The sequence below is a fragment of the Vulpes lagopus genome, chromosome 5 (assembly GCF_018345385.1).
Source record: "Vulpes lagopus strain Blue_001 chromosome 5, ASM1834538v1, whole genome shotgun sequence".
In the NCBI taxonomy this organism is placed as follows: Eukaryota; Metazoa; Chordata; class Mammalia; order Carnivora; family Canidae; genus Vulpes; species Vulpes lagopus.
Window position 1 is genome coordinate 104,605,319 of NC_054828.1, and position 24,567 is coordinate 104,629,885.

A 24,567-nucleotide genomic window follows, 5' to 3' on the forward strand; every position below is an offset into this window, starting at 1 on the left:
TTTGCCAGCCAACCTGAGCCAGCCAACCTGATAGGCTGTTGCCTTCCACCAGATACTTAAGTGTTTATTTCCTATAAACAAATAGTTTCTTATGTAACGACTTATAACCATCAAAGTCAGGAAATTAACACTGATATATTGCTATCCTCTAACCCTTAGACCCCATTCATGTTTCATCACTTGTCCTAATGTCCTTTTATTGCCAGATTCAGTTCAGAATTTGGTTTTCATGTCTTTTTATTTTTTACTTATTTATATATTTTTAAAGATTTTATTTATTTATTCATGAGAGAGACAGACAGAAAGCGAGAGGCACAGACACAGGCAGAGGGAGAAGCAGGCTCCATGCAGGGAGCCCGACACAGGACTCTAACCCGGGACTCTAGGATCACAACCTCGTGGCGCTAAACCGCTGAGCTACCCCAGTTTTCATTTCTTTTTAGTCTCCTTTAGTCTAAAAGTCTTTTCTTGACTTTTATGACCTGACAGTTTTGAACATTACAAGAAAATTAATGTAAAATGTCCCTCAACTTGAAATTGCCTGATATTTCCTCATGATTGATTTCAGGTTATGCATCTTTTGTGGAAATATCACAGAGGTGTTCTGTGATCACCAAGAAGTATCACCAATACTTCCATTACTCTTTTTTGTTTGTCTTTCTAGGTAACTCCATCTTCTTTGTAATCTTTCTCTTGTGGGTCTTTTATTTTTATTAAATATTTAATACAATGTGTGAATTGATAGGATAGGGAAGCAAGTGTGCTGAGAACCCAAGGAGTATCTGGTAGGTTCAGGAATGAGTACAGTAAAGACTTTCTAGTATTAATGGGCTAACGTTTCAGAATCCTACAGGAACAATGGTGGCGGAAATACAAAACTAGCCAAAGGATAATAGAGAGGAAGAAATTGGTCATTAATTTTGTTATTATTTTGATTATATAATTATGCAGATTAGATCAGTGTTTTTATTAAAGCCATTTGAAGACTATATAGAATTCTATGGGAGAGCATAGAATTGGTCAAACAAGTTGAACCATCAAATCCTTTTGACAAGACTTTCATTTTTGCAAGCCTTTATTTCTTTTTTTAGCGGGTGCATGGTGCAAGGTGGGGGAGTAGGTGGAGATGAGGAATAGAGGGAGAGGGAGAGAGAATCTTAAGACGGTTCCATTCACAGCACAGAGCCCGACTCGATGCTTGATCTCATGATCCTGAGCCGAAATCAAGAGTTGGATGCTTAACTGACTGAGCCACCCAAGCACCCCTCATTTTTGTCAGCTTTAAAAACAATGTATAATTACATTGCTTACATAAAATAATGATTTTGCAGGGTACATCATTTCACAAGGTTTTATGATCTTAAGTTTGGGTAGTATAGATATTTGATGCCTTTTCCTCTGTGAATACAATTGTTTTGGGCTATTTTTAATTCAGTAAGAAAAGAATAATCCTTTTAATTGCATTTTAAGAACTTATTGAAATGCAAACAATAACAGTACCATGTACATCTTGAAAATTATAAGATGCTTAATAAATTGGATTTTATGTTCATTATGGTACTGAAAGCATGGAGTGTTACTCAAACTGAGTAGAAGTAAGTTTAGTGACTCACTAAACTAAGTTGGACAGTTCAGAATTTAAGAATGTGGTAAGGTCATCATTAAATATAAATTCTTGCTTACTAATGAAAGCACTGTGGAAATATAAATAACATTGTTATCTAGGTTAATGTAATAGAAATGGAAGAGGAAAGCATAAGAGAATAGTGAAACTGATAGCTATCCTTGAGGGCCCTTAAATCCTTTCTGCCCTATTCTTAGTGGTGTTATGTGAGTTATTTAACAAGTTAGTGTTTGCAACATAGTTTCAGTTCCTTAAGTGGAAAATACTATTTCAATTATAAATGTGTTTTAGGTATTCTGGAGAGCCGCTCTTTCCTAGCTGTTTTTCTGAAGACAAGAGTTTTATTGTTTTGTTTACATGTTAAAAATTAGGGAATTTTTTTTAATCTGTAATTATTCTTTGAAGGGGCCAGGAACCTATGAAGGGCTCTTGTCTCTGATTTACCTTTTTGAACTTTCACTTTTTCCCTGCATATTAAATCTCTTAAAGGTGGGGATTGAGAAAAGGCAGCTGTGTATTGTTGGTAGGGCAAGTCCAGAATAGACTCTTTGAAGACTGTCTTAAATCCATTAGATTTACATATGTGGTGAAGCTCTGAGAACTGTTACTTTGCAATGGTATTACAAGAACTCACTATTTTACTTTCTCCCTTTCCCCATCTTCACTCTTTAAGAAGCCCCCTCAATGCCATAAACACTTGATCAAACCATACTGTACACTTTGCATGTGTCTAAATTTATATTGATTGTTTTAGATAACAGACTCTTAGAGGATACAGTCTATCTGTTGTAAAATCCCTGGTCTGAAGTAAATGCATATTAAAAAATTAATTTTTTCCCCTTGCAATTAGTGCCTTTCTATATCTGTACATACTTTGTGACACACATGTAAAAGGAAAGACATTTGTATCTAAGTGTCCTGTCTCCCAAAGTTTCTTTCTTCAACTGAGTTAAAAAGTTTTTTATTGGGATCCCTGGGTGGCGCAGCGGTTTGGCGCCTGCCTTTGGCCCGGGGCGCGATCCTGGAGACCCGGGATCGAATCCCACGTCGGGCTCCCGGTGCATGGAGCCTGCTTCTCCCTCTGCCTATGTCTCTGCCTCTCTCTCTCTCTCTCTCTCTGTGACTATAATAAATAAATAAAAATTAAAAAAAAAAAAAAAAGTTTTTTATTTGGTTTAATCTTAGTTTTGCTTTTCTTTTTCCCACTCAGGCTCAGATTGCTTTCCTTCAGGGGGAAAGGAAGGGTCAAGAAAATTTGAAGAAGGATCTTGTGAGGAGGATCAAAATGCTGGAGTATGCTCTTAAACAGGAAAGGTAATTCAGTGAAATGGAAGGTGATGTTCTCTTTAAATATTGGGGTAATTTCTCTTATTCCTAAAACTAACACAAATTTTAATACTTAGTACTTTTGAGTTCAGGAAATAGTATCTCTAATACACATTTACAAATGATTGTAATATGTTAATGTTACTGTGAATGTTTAATAATCATAGCCAATAAACCGATTTATATGATTTTTTTAAAAATTTAGCAACATTTTACCTCTGCCTTGTCCTTTCTTAAGAAACTTACTGGCTTTCTGAGCTGTCATTGTCCATTTCTTTAAGGAATTGAAATTGTTTTTGAGTTGTAAAGGAAATTTCTGTAATGCTTACTCCCTTGTCATCTAATATTATTCAATTTGATGTGTTTTCTTTGGGGAAAAATGCAGACTGTATTGAGAATCTTTTTATCTTTTCTAGACTTTTTTGGTATTTTATTCCTTTGCTATTAGCTATTCATATTTCTTAAGAAGTGAGTCTTATCTTTCTATATTGCTAGTGTCTAAAATAGGTTACTAAGCGCAGGTCACAAGTAAAGGACAGTAGGTCATAGAAGAGAGTTTTGGAGATTTCCATATGAATTATAAGTTAGTTTTTAACAGGTGGTCTTTGGATTTTTTGTTTTTGGGTAATAGTTTGTTTTCATTTCAGATAATTGAGTATTTGATAGGCAATATTGAAATTTTCTATTTTGCTTGTTTTGATCATGTGCTTTTCTCATTTCTTTGAGGTTGATTTGTGGACTGTTTGCAAAATTTCCATAAAATAGCAGTTAACAGATAATACTTATGGATATTAAGGAGCCGATTAAATTTTATTAGAACTTGTTTCACCTTTATGCAGGATGTTTGAATGGCACAAGAAATTGAAAACCAGCTGACCTCTTGGTAAAAAATAGATAATTGTTTTATTCCTTGAGAGGTTGGTTGACAGCTATATTGGAGAAGTGGGGGAAGGAAACAACTTTTAAAAGCATGCAATTTGGGAATATTTGAGATTTTAAGCAATCAAATTATAGGCGTCATTGAATAGAAAGAGTAATAGCAATAATGGCAACTTAACTGCTATGTACCCTGCCCTGAGGCTTAAAAACAAAGTAACTTGAGTAGAGTTGCAAAGTTGTATAGAGCTGTGATTCAGATCCATCAGGTCTGAATTCTGTACTCTTTACCAGTGTATTATTCTATCTTGTGATACAGGAGAATTAAAATATGCAGATACTAAAGTAACCAGGGATGTTAGCCGTGTGTGTGTGTGTGTGTGTGTGTGTGTGTGTGTGTGTGTGTTTGCTCATGCGCATGTATGTATATAAGTATGTCCCTTCTCACTAAACATATTCACTGGTGTATCTATCCAATTTAAGCACTGTGCTGGAGCTGAGTATAAAAACATAGCTCACTATCCTTGGTCCATAAGGGCTCAGAGGAGCAAGAAACAGACTTGGAAACCACAAAAGTACAGTGCAATGCAGTATGATAGGTGCTATGGGAGATGTCTGTACAGGGTACAGTGGGGTCACAAAGAATAGAGTGGTTATTTGGATCTGGAAGGTGGAAGTAGAAGGGAATATATAATTGGAGAGGAAGTGAGACTTGAACAGCATCATAAAAAATAAGGTGTTTGCCAGGTAGGCAAAGTTCAGGAAATAGGATATGTTTGACAGGGAACAGAGCAGTTTGGTGTGTCCAGAAATTTGCAGTCACTGTTTTTTGGATGATAAGATGTTAGTTGTGATTTAGTAAGTGAAAATAGTAGACCTAGGCAAGATCCAGATCATGGGGAACTTAACTAAAGAGTTCAAACTTTTATCTTCCATATAATAGGGAATGTTGAAAGTTTTCCAAAACCTTTTATTCTAAAATTTCTTTTTTTTTAAGATTTTATTTATTTATTCATGAAAGAGAGAGAGAGAGGCAGAGACACAGGCAGAGGGAGAAGCAGGCTCTATGCAGGGTGCCTAATGCAGTACTTGATCCTGGGACTCCAGGATCACGCCCTGAGCCAATGGCAGGGGCTAAACCGCTGAGCCACCCAGGGATCCCCCTTATTCTAAAATTTCTTAAGCTAATATGAAGTTGCAAGAACTACATGCCTTTTACCCGGATTTACGAGTTGACAACATTTTTCTGTATTTACTGGTATGTTCACTCTGTAGGCACATTGCTTTTTTCCTGAATCATTTGCTGCTTAAATGTAGACATTATACCCCTTTGCCCCTGAATACCTCAGTATATATCTTCTAATAGCAAGAAGATTCCTTTATATAACTCTTTATCAAATTAAGGAAGTTTACTGTTGAAATAGTTCTATTGTCTAATATAGCCATAGCCTGTATTTATAGTTCCAGTGATTATCTTTATAGCATTTTTTCCCCTCAAATGTCCCAGTAATTATTTTTGTGGTACTTTTTTTCTTGGTCTAGGATCTAGTCTAGGAATACGTACTGTATTTAGTTGTCATGCAATTGAAAGGAGCATGGAATAGTGTGAAATAGATTTTAGAAAGATCACTCTGACCTCAGTATGGGGGTGGACTGGAAAGATCTGTTAATAGAAGCTGGAAGAGTCTAAGAGTCTAGGATGAGAATTTATAACATGGTAGCTGCTGGAATAGAGGAGGCATCAGCTATGAAACATTTTAAATAGAATCCATAAAAATTAGAGATGGTTGGGTATGGAAGATGAGGAGGAAAGATAATTCAAGAATGATTCCCAGGTTGCTGGCTTGAATAGAAGTTTTGTAAGTTATCAAATGAATTAAAGATTAAGAATTAAGGGTTGAAAAGCAGATATGGGAATAGGACTCAGGACTAGAGATGTATACTTGAGAAGCATGAATATTGTGGATAAAGTTATAGGAGCAGTTGAAACAAGCAGAACAATTATGGGAAGAGGAGAATCAGCCAGAGCCACAGAAAATGGAAATGTTTGAGGAAACGGCAGAAGGAGGAAGAGCCAGCAAAGAAATGGTTGGAAGAGGAAGGACAGAGCAGTATATTGGAAGCGCTAAACAGGGTGGGAGTTTGACAACTGCAGATGCCAAACAGACTCCAAGTAAGTTGTAAACTGAAAATAGTCATCTAGATTTGTCAGGTAGGAGCTTGCTGGTATCCTTGCCAGAACAGCTTCAGTGAGGTAGCAGGAACATAAACCAGATCACAGGGGATTGAGGGGTGAGAAGGACAGATAAAGTGGAGACTGATAGAGTCGCTTATTTTTTCAAGTAGTTTGACTTTGAAGAACAGAAGAGATAACTGGGTCAAGGGAAGATTTTTTTTTTAACTAATGGAATTCTGGGAAAAAGTCACTGATTTTATATCTTCTGAATTTTATGTATTGGTTTGAGATTTTTCCTGATGTATAGCACTATTTAAGTATAGTAAATTAAGGAATAAAAAAATCATTTCTTTGTAGATTGGAGCTCTGAAACATTTCAGTTCTTTAAGTCTGAAATTATTTTTCTAATGCTTTAATGCTAGGAATTTTTTAAAAATTTAGAGTTCTAGAACATTTCATTTCTTTTGGTTCTGAGATTATTTCTCTAATGCTTTAAGCCAAGATTTTTAAAGAAAAACAATTTTTTTTTAAAATTGAGGACAATTTGAACCATCAGTGTAGAGAGGCAAATATCTTCCGTGTACGCCTCCAAGCCTCAGCGATAATGCTCCTGTCAGCCTTGCTTCATCTGGATTTGTTTTACCACAGCAGATTCTAGACATCTTGTCATTTAACCCAACACACTTAAGTGTAAGGATCATGGTGTAGAATTGCCATGTTAGTGATTTTCTTAGTAGTCCTAGTTAAATAAGATGCAAATTCAAGTGAAACTGAACCTTTAACATTACAGCAAGATTACTCGTCTAGCTGTGAATTTATCAAGACATTCCTTAAAGTATGATAGAATATGCAAAAGGAGCAAATTTACATCTAATTTTTCAGGAATACAGTGTGCAGTCTAAGATGTACTCTGGAACTTCTATACTGAAGGACCGTAAATACTATATAAAATACTGTTCTGAAACATTCCATTTTTCCTGATTTCTGTCTTTCATGTACACTACTGTAAAAACCCATATATCCTCCTTGCCTCTAATATTTCCATATTTGAATTCATCTTCTAAATTCATAGGATTAATTTTTTAAAATACAGATGTATCTCTGCTTAAAAATATCTCACTTATTTCAAAGTTCTTCCTAGAACTCTTATAGCCAGGCCCCTATCTAGTCCTGTATGTACACACACACATTTTTTTGACCTGTGATAAATTTTTTTCCTCACTTTTTCTTCTGACAGAAATATTCTTTATCAATCTGTTCTTCTGATTGGAAAACCTGATTTTTTGAGGTTTTGCTAAAATCTCATGTTACCTTATTTTGATTAGTTCTCCTTGATACCACCTTTGATAGATTAGATAATCCCTATCCAAATTCCTATTACGTTTTTAAAAAAGATTTTATTTATTCATGAGAGACACAGAAAGAGAGGAGGAGACATAAACAGAAAGGAGAAGCAGGCTCCCTGCAGGAAGCCTGATGCAGGACTTGATCTACTTCATCTCAGGACCCCAGGATCATGACCTGAGCCAAAGGCAGATGCTCAACCACTGAGCCACCCAGGTGCTCTTCCCACAACATCTGATAGAACTCATAACTCTTATCACTCTTATCATAAGACAGTATGCTGTCTTATTTATTTTAATTTCTCTTAGGCATTTCCTTGCCTCCACTCTTCATTGACTATAAACTGCAGGTTATTCCTAGTAGCCAATACAGTGACTGACATGTCATAAGAATTGAGAAACAGTTCATTGATTTCATCAAATTATTTTTAGCATCAATATTTACAGTGTAATTGGAGTGCTATGTTATATTCCTAGCACATTTTATATAATAATAGACTTTGAAACAAAGCTATAATAGGCCTTTTTTTATTATTATACAATTTTTATGCTGTTTTATCCAGTAAAGGCCAGTTGGGAGGTCTAGCTGTGTATTATAGAGTTGTTTGTCATGAGATCTGCTATTTATTTTATAGTCACATTTAGACAAAAAGATAAGGGAACAAGAGGATTGGTAGATAACACAGTGAGATGAAGTGTTAAAACCATGAGAAACAATATGAGTGAGAAAGGTATTTAGTGTATTGACTTCAAAAGGAATGTTACTAAGTTGAGAAGGGTTCTGGGAATACATTATTTTTCAGTGAATTTAACAGTTCAGTAGGGAGACCCTGCTTCAAGAGAATATAACCTGTGGTAAACACAATAGTTCTTTCCTTTGTCTTTGTTTAATATTTATGAAATATTAGTTCATAATGTTATTTCTATTACATACATTGTAAAGATTATTTTCTAGTTTCTTTTTAATATAAACTCTTGCAGTTTTTCCTAAGACCACTAGAATGCACTATAGTGCAGTATTTTTTGTATAGAAATGTTTTTCTATATATATATATGTATATTTAAATGAACTCCATAATATTTTATTGCTACTTTTATTCCCTCCTCCTCAGACCAGTTACTTTGAATTGCTATTTGACTTTTAGGAGGTATTGTTACTTTGTTTTGTGGTAGGTGAAAAATCTAAAGATTGACAGTTACATTAAGAACCTTGTTTAGGGGATCCCTGGCTGGCGCAGCGGTTTGGTGCCTGCCTTTGGCCCAGGGCGCGATCCTGGAGACCCGGGATCGAATCCCACATCGGGCTCCCGGTGCATGGAGCCTGCTTCTCCCTCCTCCTGTGTCTCTGCCTCTCTCTCTCTCTCTGTATGACTATCATAAATAAATAAAAAAAAAAATTTAAAAAAAAAAAAAAAAAAAAAGAACCTTGTTTAGTTCTTAGTAACTAAGCAAAATAAAGTGGCTATAAATCTTACTCTGTAATAATCAACAGTATTACAAATACATTGAAATAACTAGGAAATGTTTAGTCTGGTAATGAAATCTTAACATTAAGATTAACAGAAGCATAGGGGATAGAGAAAAAGATGTTTTACTTAATTTGGAACAAATATATTGAAATAACTAGGAAATGTTTAGTCAGGTAATGAAATCTTAACATTAAGATTAACAGAAGCATTGGGGATAGAGAAAAAGATGTTCTACTTAATTTGGAACAAAAATATTTACTAAAAGTTAAAATAAAGAAGAAATATATGCATGTTGTTAATTAACCAAATAACACATTGTGGTCTCCCTTATGTATCAGTTCATTGATTTCCCTTCCCAAAGGAAATCTTATTAACTAATGTCTTATGTATCATGTAATCTTCCAGAAATCTATATATATGAAATATATCTATGACACACATATATAAAACAAATATTCTTTTATTTTTATAATTTATTTTTAATGGGTATATATATATATATATTTTAAAGATTTTATTTATTCATTCATGAGGGACACAGAGAGAGAGAGAGGCAGAGACACAGGCAGAGGGAGAAGCAGGCTCCACGCAGGGAACCTGATGTGGGACTCGATCCCGGGACTCCAGGATCATGCCCTGGGCCAAAGGCAGGCACCAAACCGCTGAGCCACCCAGGGATCCCAGTGGGTATATTTTATTGCAAAACATTTTGTGCATACGCAAAATGTATAAAGACTATACTCCTATCTCTGCTACCTACCTTAAACATCAGCTGTCAATAATTTTCATAGGTTTTCTTAAAATTCTCCTCCATATAGACTTTTATTTTTCTGTTGTAACTGCAGAATAGTATGAATTCAAGTACTTTGCTCATTTAAGCAAATAATTTTCATTTCCTTTATACCTTTTTGAAATATAAAAACTGTTAAGTAGGGATCCCTGGGTGGCGCAGTGGTTTGGCGCCTGCCTTTGGCCCAGGGCGCAATCCTGGAGACCCGGGATCGAATCCCACATCGGGCTCCCGGTGCATGGAGCCTGCTTCTCCCTCTGCCTGTGTCTCTGCCTCTCTCTCTCTCTCTCTCTCTGTGACTATCATAAATTAAAAAAAAAAAAAAAAAAAAAAAAACTGTTAAGTGCTCAATATTGTAATAAAAAATTAACTTTGAAATTTGGCTATATTCCTTAGTACTTTTTTACTTTGGTTTTTCAAATTACTATTACTGTTGTTAACCTTATTACATATAATATTTATTGTAAATGGCCTCAATATTTTGGGCAAGCAAACAAGTCAAATATACAAGTACATTACTAAGTTATGGCCATTTTTGGTTGACCTTTAAAATTTTTAACCTTATCTGGATTATTTTTCTGGTCTCAAATGGTTAAATCTGAAATGGTGAAATCAGGTTAGCCAGAAGTACCTTTAAAAGGAAAATAGATTCAACTACCTTTAAAAGGAAAATAGATAAGAATTTCTGTTCACAGTTCTTCCTGAAAGGGCAAAGGATATCTTGACTATTAAAAAAAAATTATTCATTCTTTCTTCAATAACTTATTCAATATTGGTGATTTGGGCTGGTTCCTCTCCCTCCTTTGAATTGTTTGCTATGAAGCATACTTGGTAAATCTTAATTGCCTGACAAGGCATAGAGTATTATGGATGACCTAAAACCTTTAGTTTGGGTATAGTTTACACATATTGTTATATTAGTTTCAGATGTGCAGCACAATGACTCTATTTCTATGTTATGCTGTGTTTACCACAAGTGTAGTTACTGTGTGTCGCCATGCAATGCTATTACAATAACATTGACTATATTCCCTATGCTGTACCTTTCATCCTGTGACTTATTCATTCTGTAACTCAAACCTGTATCTCCCAGTCTCTTTAACCTGTTTTGCCCTGCCCCTCCCTCCTTTCCTCTGGTAATTCTCAGTTTGTTCTCTGTATTTGTAGATCTGATTCTGTTTTTTATTTATTTGTTTTGTTTTTTAGATTCCACATGTGAGTGAAACCGTTTGGTATTTGTCTTTCTCAGTCTGACTTATTTCACTTATTAGCATGTTACCCTCTGGGTCCATCCATGTTTTCATAAATAGCAAGATCTCATCCTTTTGTTATAGTTGCATAATATTTCGTTGTATATACATACCATTAGATGACTTTTCTTTTTAAATACATCATTTTGAGAAAGGTTAGTCTTCTACAAGTTAGTTTCATAATCCAAACTTATCTGTTGCTTTTGATAGTAGAATTGTACTTTGGCAATCAACAAGAAAATTTGAATACTATAGAAACTAGAATGTTATATATAATTATAGAAAGATTTATGGTTCCCAGTATTCTTTTATTTGTTATAATGACACATGATGGTATAACAACAATAAAATAATAATGACAAGCACTTTATGACTTTGACTCTGTGGAAGGCTATTTTGAAAGGTAGCCAGGACTACTGTGTATTGATGACTACTCCTATTATATATCCTAAAGTTCATTTAAATATATTTTAAGATGGTTTGTGTTTTCTTATTTCTTTGTTAGAGCCAAATACCACAAGTTGAAATATGGGACAGAATTGAATCAGGGAGATATGAAGCCTCCAAGCTATGATTCTGGTAAGCTAATTTTAAAGGAAGTTTAAGTGATTAAAAAGAAGTTGATATCCAGTATTTGTAGCAACAATATTTATAATATTGCAAATTAATTTCTAATTACTTGCTATTATTTTTTCTGACCCACTTTGACACTAATCATTTAGTGTCATTTGGATGATTTTCCATCACCTTCCTTCCTTTTCCCTCTTCCCCTTTCTTTTAGCTCCCCATTTTCTCCTTATGTTCTATACTTACTAGAAGAATCAGAATTCATGGGGTAACACAGTAAAACACTAACATAACTGTGTCTTGCTGGGTTTCTCCAGTATTAATGGGAACTTTGAGATGTGCCGTACAAGTACATCGTGCCCTTGAAATCCTGAGAGAAAGAGAAGGAATGATAGAGTTCAGAGATCTCTTCTCAAGTACAGGGAATTCCTAATTCCTTCAACGTAATCCCTCAGTTGGCAGGTGCAAAATTGTTTTTGGACTTTCTTACCCTAGAAGATTCTGCTGGCAGACCATCTTTTAACAGCTAAAACATTTATTATCTTTTTGTGTTATTTCTTCTTTTTTCTTCTTCTACTTCTTCATCTCTACAAAAATAGCACTTTGTAAACAATCAGATATGAAGGAATATAGATACAATTGGCGTATTAGTAGGTATAACTGATAGTAAGAAAAGTTGTTCAAAAGTGATTCATGTTTCAAATGAGTGTATTTTGACAATTTCAAATTAAATTTCTAGATCAAATATCTGGAGATATCAATCGTTGTTTATATCATTTCCTGAAATACATGCCTTGTACTCTAGGGGCTTTATGTGTGTTAACCTTAATTCTTAAAATAGTTATACATAAGGATGGTATTATACTCATATCACCTATGTGAAATTTGAACTCAGAAAAGTGGAGAAACTTCCACAAGGTCATATAACTATTAAGTAATGGGAATATAGATCTGAGTCCAGGTCTATTGACTCCCAACATTCATATATATATATATATTTTTAAGTTTACTTATTTATTTGTGTAATCTCTATACCAGCGTGGGGCTTGAACTCATAACCCCAAGATCAAGAATCATGTGTTCTTTTGAATGAGCCAGCCAGCTGGCCCATAGTCATGTTAGTCCCATTTTACTACACTGCTTTGGTGTTGACAATGTATGGAAAAAAACCTTACAAAATAAATTCTGAATGTGCTGCCAATTTTACCAATTTAGTTTGGTAATGTTATTAACACAATCCCACAGCTGAATATTGAATCCTTGAGATTTAGAGCAGTACCAGTTGATCAATGGCATGTTTTTTTCCCTTTGTTTTTTAAATTGTTCTTACTGTGGTGTCTCTTTTGACTTGAGATGCACTTAAATTTTTAAATTTCAGACTATTTGTTAAAGGCTGTCCTGAAAGTATCTTGTCTGATTCACAGAAGTGATTTAATCAGTACTTTTATATTAAAAAGTTTGTTTCCTAATTTTTAGATATCATTTTAGGAGTATAAAGGTCTAGTTGTAACATATAGAAAATGTTTATAAGTAAACAGTGTGGTTCTAGAAAAAGTTAGACTCTTATACATGTAAGTTTAACTCTGCTCGACACTTTAGATACCCGTGATATTTCTTTTCTTTTCTTCTTTTTTTTTTTTTTTTTAAGATTTTATTTATTTATTTATGAGAGACACACACAGAGAGAGAGGCAGAGACAAAGGCAGAGGTAGAAGCAGACTCCATGGAGGGAGCCTGATGTGGGACTCGATCCCGGGACTCCAGGATCACGCCCTGGGCCGAAGGCTGGTGCTAAACCGCTGAGCCACCCAGGGATTCCACTACCCGTGGTATTTCTTAGTCTTTTGGAGATCACTCTGCTCCCTATCTGAAACTGAGAAAAATAGTGGAAATAACTCCTAACTTTCAGATTTATTTTCTTAATATATAACACATAGTTAATACCTAGTATGTTTCCATCTACTGATCTTTCAAACTGTTTATTTACAAATACCTTTTTTAAAAGATTTTGTTTATTTACTTGAGAAAGAGTGAGAGAGCATGTGCACAGCAGGAGAGGGAGAAGCAGACCCCCCACTGAGCAGGGAGCCTGATGCTGGGATCACAACCTGCAAAGGCAGATGTTTAACTAACAGAGCTACCCAGGTGTCCCTCAAACTATTTATTTACAAATACTAAATACATAATGCTTGTCAAACCCAGGATCAAATTAAGTGAATAAGATAACAATGCCCTATTGGATTTTTATAGGGAAGATAGGAAAAAAGTGATTACAGTAAAATGACATGTATAATGGGGAAGATAATGGGTGTTATGGAACACAATAGTAGGGGAACCAGATCTAGTCATAAGTAGTCAAATGGTGTTTAAGGTTAACATCTGAAGGACAAGTGAGAATTGGCCAGGGAATGTGAACTTACTAAATATTTGCTGAATGAGAGGTGGGAGAAAGGCAGAGGGAAGAATATGGCACATTTGAGAAATAATTGGCTAGTAGAGAAAGGGAGGGAAGGAGTGTTTCTAGATGCAGTTGGAGAGTTAGCTGGGGGGCAGATGGTAAAGTATCTTACAAGGGTCTTGTAAAATATATTAAGGAGTTTACATTTTATCTTAATTTTGAGAAGATATTTGAAGGATGTTAATTAGGACTCTTGTGATCAGATTTGCTTAGATCCTACTGGCAGCAGTGCAGTAACAGGTGGATCAGAGAGCAGCTGGATCAGTGGTGGGGGACTGGTGAGAGGACTGTTGCAGTCTCCTGACTAAATGAGGAAGGCTGCCTTGATAGGATACTGACTACTGACTGGACATGAAGGAGGGGGTTGGGTGTTCAGGAAATCCTTAGTAAAATCTGCAGGAATGAGTTCTGGTTCAATGTAGGAGATGAAAAAAAGGGACACTCAAAGATGACCCCCACACTTATAGTTCTAAAAACTCAATTGGAAGTAGATTTGGATGATGATGGGTTTACTTTTAGATTTATTTGTTACACAATCAAGTGAAGATGGCTGGTAGACTCTCTGGGTCTGGAGCTCAAACCAGGGGTATGGATTTGATATGGAGATTTGAGAGGCATCAACATGTTGTACCAAAGGCACTCGGGTCATTGGACAGGAGGAAGAGGTGCCCCTCCACCCCAACTCCAGACTTTATCCAGAGTGAGAAGAGGACCTGAACTGGAGCCTTGAGGAATGGCAACACTTAAAAAACTGGTAGAAGAATGGAAAGCTGAAAAGGAAATGATAAGAATTATCTTAATGGTGGGATAGAAACCAGGAGAAGAGAGGGATTAGGACTATAAAGCACCATGATTAATGAAAGAGGTTCTGAAGAGTAGCTTCAGGATTTAGTGACATGTGGGTCATTATTGTGGGCAGTTTTAGGAGAAAGTTAAGGGTAGAAACAAAGAGATAAGTGGAAAATGAAGACTAAGTGTAGTTATCTTTCAGGAAGCTTAGACTGTGAAGGTGAAGGAGAGAGAGAGCTGAAAAGGCACATGGGATCAAGGAAATTGTGTGTGTGTGTGTGTGTGTGTATGTGTGTGTGTGTGATGTGTTTCATAGAGGGGGAGCATATAAAAAGGAGAGAGAAGAGATATTCAAAATAGGAAGGTATCTAAAGAAGCACAGGGATTGGATTCTGAATTAGCTGGAGAGTGGTGAGAAGAGCATGTCTTTTTTGTTCCCAAGAAAGAATGTAGAAATTAGGTGATCGGTTTGTAGGTTTGGGTTTCACTTTGATGATGGGTATTTAATATGATAACTTTATTTGTAAGACTGGATTACCTGCTAAGGACATATGACAGGTTTAAGAAAAGTAGAGAAGGTTTAAATAATAATGAGCAAGAGGGCAAACTGTAACAAATAGTAGGATTGAGAAAAGCTAAGAGTCCAGGTGAGCTGTGTGATCATGAGTTTATATAGAAGCATGGTTTGAATACTTGACAGTTTGGGTAAAAATTAAATAGAATGAAAATAGTTCATAATGGAATTCATTGAATTCATGGAGAGACCAAGGGGATGAGAGATTTGAGACATTGACTAAAGAATAATTGAAGTGATAGACCAAACTAAAACTAAAGAGGGAAGGAAGTGAAGACAAAAGGAGGCTAATGAGCAAAAGTGAGGGGCTAGGCTGTGGTCTGGAGCTGGTCAGCAAACTTCTCCTTTAAAGGCCTGGATAGTCATATTTGGGCTTTTTTATGCCTACGTTCTCTGTTCCAGCTACTCAGCTCTGACGTCCTAACATGAAGGTAGCTACAACACATAAATGAGTGTGTACGGCAGGCCACATTTGACCTGCAGGTTGTAATTTGCTGGCCTCTGGTCTAAGGTCTCAGCTAAATGACAGATCTAGTGAGGTGGGAGTATGAGCCTGAAGGATGTGCTCAGGGAGGGAATTTGCCTCTGTCTGTTCTTCATCATGACAAGATCTGAGGTATGACAGCTAGAGAGGGTGGTGGTTGTGGGGAGGCTGAATTGGAGCACCCACATGAATATTAACTTTGCTCAAGAGAGGTAAACATTTGGTTGCAGAGGAAGCTTGGTAAACCTGGTCCTGAGAGATTTGTGAGTGACAGGTTATTGAGAGATTTGTGAGTGACAGTGATGAGGACAATGACTGGGAGAGGTTGGTATATCCAAACAAGGTAAACTTTAAAGAGGCAGGAATTCTTCTAGTCTTTGTCCTTTTATTCATTTACAGTATTTATTTTTAAAGTGACAATCCAGACATTTTCTGAGACCTTTTTTTTCTTTATGGTGAAAAAATTTATATTTAGATTTATAGCCAGCTGGACTCAGTTTAGATGATCCCAATTTTGTTGGCAGCATCCAAAGCATCATAGTCAGGAGCCAGTTGAACATATGCTTTCTTCTCTCCATAAGACCTGATCAAGGTGTTGACCTTGGCCACATCAATGTCTTAAAGCTTCTTCGCAGCCGGTTTGATCTGGTGCTTGTTGGCCTTGACATCCACAATGAACACAAATGTGTTGTTTTCTATTTTCTTTATGGCTGACTTGGTAGTTGGGGAACTTGATGATGGCAAAGGGATCAAGCTTATTTCTCCTGGGGGCCTCTCTTTCAAGGATATTTGGGCTGCCTTCAGAGACTCAGGGTCTTGGGTCGTTGGAATGTAGGTGCGGATCTTCTTTTTTTCGTGACCCTGGATGCCTTTCACCTTTCAGGATGGCTTTCAAAGGCTTTGGCTTTGGGAAGGGCAGGGGCATCCTTCTTTGCCTTAGGCTCCATCTTTGTGAAAGGATCTGAGGCATTTTTTATAATAAAATTAGTTTCCCTTCTCACTTTCCCCCCCTAATTTTGTTCTATATCCAAATCTTTACATTTTTACCTTAGGAGAATATTACCCCAGGTTATGTTAAAATCTGTTATCTTCCATATTTCAGCTTCCTTTATTTAATATTAGAAGCCAGGTACATATTAAAAATAGAATATTTTTATCCAAAGTGACAAATTCTGCCTTTTAATCGAGATGTTTAAACCATGTACATTTCATGTGACTACTGATATGATTAGATTTAAAGCTACCACTTTTGCTGTTTATTTTCTGTTTGTTCATTCTGTTCTTTGATCCCTTTTCCTCTCTTACAGATTTCTTTTGTGATAATGTAGTTCTTTTGTTGTTCTATTTTATCTCTTTCTGACTTATTAGCTGTAACTCTTTGCTATTTTGGTGGTTGCTTTAGGGTTTATGGTATACTTTTTAAAAAATTTACTGCAGTCTGTCTTTAAGTGTGACAGTATACCACTTCTAGAGCCTTGTAACCATGGGTTTCTCTCTTTGGCAGTTGTTTTCACATATTTTGCTTCAATTATGTTATAAGTCACACTACATTATTATTTTTGTTAAACAGTCAATTCTCATTTAAAGAGATTTAAATAATATAAAGAGTATATATTTCCAGTGCTCGTCATTCCTTTGTATGGATTCATATTTTCTGGTATCCAATTCCATCTGCCTCAGGGACTTTTGCATATCTTGTAATATGGGCTGCTGCCAATGAGTTCTTTCAGCCTTTCTGTGTCTGAATAAGTCATCCTTGCTTGCATTGTTTGTGATGAGATATCTTCTATTAAACGTATCTCTGTTCTTCTATATGTAGAATGTGACCTTTTTCTCTGGCACTTTTAAGAGTTTCCATTTTGTCATTGGTTTTAAGCAGTTTCATTATGATATGCTTTGGTGTAGTCACAGGTGCTCCCCCCATCCCATGTTTCTTGTACTTGGGATTCGTTGAGTGTCTTAGATCTGTGTGTTTATAGTTTTGCGAAATTTATAACCTTTTAGCCATTATTTCTTCAGATGTTGTTTTTGTTTTTGTTCCTGGGCCTCTCTATGCCGTGATATAGAAACACTGTCAAGGGAGCAAGCTGGATTGATCACAGGGCTCACCTGTGTGCTTCCTTTCTCTCAGGGATCATTGTCCTTTGTGGCCTGACTTTCAGGGTCTTAATCATGATTTCATCTATTTCATTTTATAGTTGTTTCAAGCAGGAGGGTAAATTGGATCCCTGTTACTCCAATTTGACTGGAAGTACCAGTGAACTATGTTTTTATTACCAAGCAGTTTAACTCTTACCACTTTAAAATCCTTACTTTTGTATGATGTCATTTTTTTAAACTTGATAAAGTAAGAGTAAATGTGATAGTTGATTGAGACAGTGTTGTGAATTTTAGCTTGGATGAGGAAATGTGGGAAAAATAAAGTTTACATGTACAAGAATTTTTTTTTCGTTTAACTTCAGACTTTTCTTTAAAACGTTATCCAAGAAGTCAGATTTTGACTCAATATGTGAATACACTTTTTTGAAAGAGGGTTAAGATGTATTCTTATTTGATTTGGCTTAATTTATTTTTTATGAAGGTATAATTTACATAAGTAAAATTTACCCTTTTAGTGTTTTCACAAACATATATAGTCTTGTTACTACTACCCTTTGTAGTCAACCCCTTCGTCTGATACAAAGTGATATAAAGTGTTATTGAATCAATTGTTTGAGATCTAGAGAGGCTATTTCTAGCATATTTGGTTTCCTCCATGACATACAGGAAGAGTATATTCCAAAGAGTCATTTCTACAGAAAGGAAGCTTTTATCCTAAGACAACTCTAAAATAAAAATAGCCCACAATTCAATTGTGGATGTGGGATGCCTGTGTGGATGTGGAGGTGTGTGTTACAGATAGGTAGAAGCATAGAAAAAAATAGAATAGGTTTGTACTGAGAGCTAGAGCTGGGTCTAAAACCTGTTTCTGCCAGTTTCTTCGTATGTAACATTAATTCTCCTGAACCTCAATTTTCTTCCCTCTACTCTGTTTTATGTTCCTATAGTTTGCCTTTTCCAGAAAGTTCTATGAATTCCAGAATGATATGGAATATGAAGTCTTCTGATTCTAGCTTTTCTCATTTAGCATAATAAATCTGAGATTCATTCATGTTGATGTGTATCTATAATTCATTCCTTGTTGAATAGTATTCCATTGAGTGCATGTGGCACACTTCGGTAACATCACTAGTTGCCAAAGTAGGCAAAGGCAGTTGAGTAAAGAGATAGTAAAGAGAGGCCTATACTAATGAGAAATAAGATGACCTCAAAAGTTCTTTCACATATGAAATTTTTAGTCTTTTAAAATGCCAGTGTAAGTATTTTTACTTGGCAAGTATAGGTTATTTACTTGACTTCAAAAGGAGATATATTAGAACATACCATATTATATTCCTGAATTTGTGGAACCATTTGTGAACCATAGTTCCTGAATTTGTGAGTCAATGGAAACAAAATGTGTGTTGTTTTTCCTTAGTATGGGGACATTATTTTTGCCTTTTTTTTTTTTTTACAGTATGTACTCTGAAGTCATCCCAAGTAATCTAACTTAATCCTCCTGCCACAATCTGGTCTACTGCCATTTCTTTAGTATATCACAGAGTTTGGCCTAATTATTTTAGGTGAAAAATGAAAATGGAAGATCAAATTCTTATTGACATATTTTAATTTCTTACTGTAGTGGGAATAGCATGTAGAGGGAAATATGTGAGTTTTGGAGTCAAACGTGATTTCAGTACTTAAAACTATGTTTCTAACTTGGAAATAGTACAATTAACTTGTAAAACTCATCATTTTCATCTTTAAAATAGGGTTAGTAATAACACCTATCTTTTGAGGTTGTAAAGATTAAAAGAGATAATGTATGTGTTTTTAACACAGCATCTGGAACACAGTAAATGCTTTACATCAAATATAAAACAAATTTTCCCAGTCTTTCTTACATCTCCAGTTGAATAAAACCTTCTGTAAAAGATCACAGTTTCTTGCAGTTTGATCAAGGACTGATAGAAAGTGTGAACTTTTTTGTATTTTTAAAGTTGAGTCAGAGTATAGTTGGGAAATTCTGTAGTCCAGATTTGTCACAGAGAAGGCTCTTTTTATTATACTATCTTCCTGAAAGGATTCAGCTTCTACCAAATGATGAATTAAGCTTTACAAGGCTTAGGTGGTTTTCATTCAAAGAAGGAATGCCTTCAAAAGAATATTTGAAGTTTTCATTTAATAACTAGTGAAGGAAATAGATTTGGATTGAAATTATTTCTTCTGTATCTACTCTTTACCAAACTGGTTTTTCTATCATCATTCCTGAGTGCTTTGTTCTAGCTCTGATGTGGTGCTCCATAATACTTTCATTAGACCATTATTGTGTGACTTGATTTGAATAGGTCTTTGTCCTGGAAGAAAATTCTCAGGCTACTAGAGATTGGGAATCTGTCTTTATTTTAATTCTGCTACTCTCAGGCGAATCTTGTAGCAATAATGAATTCATATAACTTTTGTTATGGACATTAGATTTAAAAAAAAAAAACAATATACATTGTCCTAAAACATACCTTACAGTTTGTTGAATGTTTGCATATTCTTAATCTTAAAAATTTTTTATTGGACATAATTTTATGAATTGAGATGCCCTCTAATGTATAAAACAAGGCACTTTTATTATGATTTAATGTTTTCCAGATGAAGGTAATGAAACAGAGGTACAGCCACAACAAAATAGCCAGTTAATGTGGAAACAGGGTCGACAACTACTCAGACAGTAAGTATCCCATGGTCAAAGAGAAGTATACTTTCATATATATATATAATATTATTATATATAACTATATATATAATTTTCATTTTCAACTCAGAATAACTTTATCTCTTATTATTAGACTGTTGCTATGAAAACACTTAATTGAATTACTGTTCCTTTTTCATAGTAAACATTTTTGTTCCTAGTGGTAGAATTTATTTTCATTAAATACTAATAAGAGTTGCCAAGGATAAATTCTCTTTTTATAATGTGAACTTTATCAGAGTATAATATTAAGCTTCTAGATTTTAATATATACACATATTTACATTTGAAAGAATTCTATACTCTTAAAGTTACTTTTTGCAGATATAATATTCAGATGTAATTTTGTGTTATGTTTTTAAACTTCCTATTTTAAATAGATTGAAGAACTTTTTTAATTTCCCAAATTTGCAAATTTTGCACTAACATGTATACCTCCTATAAAATATGTATTTGATGGGCAGCCCAGTGGCCCAGCGGTTTAACGCTGCCTTCCACCTGGGGTGTGATCTTGGAGACCCGGGATTGAGTCCCACGTCAGGCTCCCTGCATGGAGCCTGCTTCTCTCCCTCTGCCTGTGTCTCTGCCTCTCTCTCTCTCTGTCTGTCATGAATAAATAAATAAAATCTTAAAAAAAAAACTAGGAAAAAAAATAAAATATGTATTTGAGACTATAAAGAGGAATACAAAGCTGGAAGGAGATTCACATGTCAGGTGGTAGCCTACAACCCACTTAACGGGCTCACTGCCTGATTCTTGCATATCATATTTGAAATTGGGATTCTGATTTGTGCTTCACTAAAATAAAATTTGCTTACCTGTTTTGGATTTTTGAGTTTCCTTTGAGTAGTCCACACCAATGGTTTTCAGAGTGAATTTGTGCCAGCCGTTCCTTTTGACTAATGGGAAGAGAATATTAAAATGTCTCCTTTTATGTATTTGTTATCTATTCAAAGTTAGGAAAAAATGAGAATTCACTAACATTTAATAAGTGGTTTTTATAGTGCCCTCACTTTGGTCTTAAATATGATGTATATGTTTTTCTTTCATAAATAAGTGATTTTAAAGTTGCTGATTTTCTTATTTTATGAGAAGTGATTATCGTAGCAAGCAATCTGAGATATAATTTTCAAAAATTATAAAAGACTCATAATCTGCCCCTTTAAAGATGGTATTTTATCACTGAATAAGTAGGTAACTACTTGGTAAAGCCGACTTACCTATGGAAAGAGCAGTTTTTGAAACAGTTATCTGTAATGTGGTTCTGTTGCCAAAGAAAGGTATAAATCAAATGTTTTTTTTTTTTTAAATCAAATGTTTAAGAACAGAAAAACTTAACACCTTTCTGTTGGTTTGTAAGAAGAACTGATTAACTTCAGGAAAGTTAAATATTTATTATCCAAATTTTAATCAAAACCTTTCTATAAATATTGGATAGTATTGAAAAATGAGAATCTTGATTTGATAAGATACACTTACTCCATTTTGGTCACACATCCTTGTGAAATAACTCTTAGAGCTGTAATCTGTTAATATCAGATCTTGAAATAAACTGACCTCAGACTGGTTATCTTGTCCACCTTTGTTTTCTCTTCAATTTCATAGACTTGATGCTTACTTACAGGTTCACGCCTAATAATTGTCTATCATGTTTGTTAATGACATTATTAATGATGTTTGCCCTTTTCATATTCCTGCCACTACTACTTTTGGTCTTTTTTGGTCATCTTTGTTCTTAATAGGTATCGAGTACCTTCTGTATGCCATCCTCTATACTGTCCTGGGTGTGTTGCTTTTAGGGTGAAGAAAACTGAGATTCAGGAGAATTAATGTTACACGGGAAGAATGGCAGAAATGGGCGTTAGACCAGCTCTAGCTTTCAGTACAAACCTATTCCCTTTTTTTTTCTGTGGTTCTGCCTCTCTGTAACACACACACCCACGTGCACACAGGCATCCCACATCCACAGTTGAATTGTGGGCTATTTTTATTTTAGAGTTGTCTTAGGATAAAAGCTTCCTTTCTGTCGAAATGACTCTTTGGAATATACTTTTCTTGTATGTCATGGAGGAAACCAAATATGCTAGAAATATCCTCTCTAGATTTCAGACATTGATTTGATAACACTGTATATCAGAAATGTAAAGAAAAAACTGATATAGTAATTGCTATTGTAAAATAGTATTTCATTAAGTATTTGAGAGTGAGTTTGCTCCATTCCTGCCTAGAAGAAAGAATGTGCTATTAGGTATATTAAGGAACAGCTTCTTCTTATGATAAATGTAATGAATGGTGTATTGTATAGTTCTTTGATTTTTTTCAGTGACCATAGAGGCTGGTACTGCAAGAGACAGCTCCATCTGCAGCTGGAAGATTATTTATTAGCAAGTCTTACTAGCATAGTACTGTACTGTTAAGTCTTATGCGGGCAGTGAATTTAAAGAAATACTTTTATTTGCATATTAAGTTAGAGAATACTGATTCCAATATGTCTGAATTGTAAGGATCTTCTTCACATGCAGGTATCTACAGGAGGTGGGTTACACAGATACTATTCTAGATGTGAAATCTAAACGAGTGCGAGCTTTGTTGGGCTTTTCAAGTGATGTCACTGACAGGGAAGATGACAAAAATCAGGATTCAGTTATAAATGGCACAGAGGCTGAAGTTAAAGAGACAGCAATGATTGGGTAAGTATTTTGTCTAGAAAGCTTTTTAGCTAAAATTTTAGTTTTTATTAAATATTTTTGGTTTTTGGGTGACATTTGTGATACTTGCAGTTTTAGATACTGCTACAGAAATAATTCATTATGAAGTTTAATAAAAAAATTGAAATTTCATTTGATAGAAGATAACCCATAGGTATTAGTTACTTATTATTTTAAGAATATTTTAAAGATATTTTTATTTGCTTGAAATTTATGGGTTTAAACATCTTAATATCTTGAAGCTCAGTCACTTACTATTAGAATTTCACAAAAGGCCATCTTTTGGAGATTCAGTTCAAATCTGTAAGAATGAAATTCAATCCTGGTGACCTAGAAATCATATAACTTTCTCAAGTTTTTTAGAAGTAAATCTTTTCTTAGCCACATTTATGTTTTTACTAATATTGTGACTTATCTTTCCTTTGAAAATATCTTAAGTGTAGATTTTTAATTGATAGAATAAGTGAAAAATTCAGTAGCTGTTTGAAATATTTTATTTTGCTTTTTTTGGATCATGTCATACGGTCATATGGAATTCTGCTTAAAATGAACATGAACAGTTAAATAAGGAGATTCTTTATTGAAAAGAAATTGGCATGATTCTTAAATAAAAAAGCCAAAGACTCTGAAAGTCTAAATATTATTTTGCTTCATTTTAATGCATGTTTGGACTATAAGAATGGTTTTAGTTGAACTCTGTACATTTTCTAGTGAGAACATAGTTTCTGTTATTTGGAACATTAACTAAAATTATGAGTTTCATAATTTTGTAAAGGTTCACAAATAGGACTTTTATAAACAAACTTCTATAAACAAAGATCATTAGAGCCTTCTATATTCATTAATATTTAAGACTACATTAACTTATTTACACAAATGTCAGATTATTGTTTCTTTGTGTAGGCATCAACAATGTAGGCCTTATTCTTGGTTACACTTTTACCTAAAGGGTTGTTGTAAGTCATTATAAAGATGTTCAGAAAAGACCACTCTAGTTGTCTGTGTTTTGCCCTTGACCTGACTTTTGAAACTGGCAAGGGTATTATTCTAAGTCTGATTATTTTGAGTCTGATTTGTGTAAGGATACAGAATAGGGTGGAAAAAAACATAGCTCCTAGCAGATTTGAAATTTAATATTTATCTGTTTTGAAAATTTTTCCATAGTTGTGGCTAAATTTTTTTTAAGAAGATGCCTTCCTATCTAAAACATTTCCAAGTGAACTGGAAAGAAATCATCCTATTCTGGCCTTTAGGAAATTGTTTACTAGATTTATTTTGAGGGAGCTAAATTAAAATCTTACATATTTG

The 24,567-nt window shown here is 34.7% G+C and overlaps 1 protein-coding gene across 2 annotated transcripts in view; it reads left to right on the forward strand.

Annotated features, from left to right (window-relative positions):
* STRN (striatin) overlaps nucleotides 1–24,567 on the forward strand; it is a 92,066-nt gene that overhangs the window by 27,769 nt on the left and 39,730 nt on the right. For both annotated transcript variants that reach the window (XM_041754961.1, XM_041754960.1), the window contains exons 2-5: nucleotides 2,835–2,938; nucleotides 11,360–11,433; nucleotides 20,449–20,527; nucleotides 23,074–23,241. In XM_041754961.1, the coding sequence (XP_041610895.1) occupies nucleotides 2,835–2,938; nucleotides 11,360–11,433; nucleotides 20,449–20,527; nucleotides 23,074–23,241 (425 nt within the window). The remainder of the gene's footprint in view (nucleotides 1–2,834; nucleotides 2,939–11,359; nucleotides 11,434–20,448; nucleotides 20,528–23,073; nucleotides 23,242–24,567) is intronic.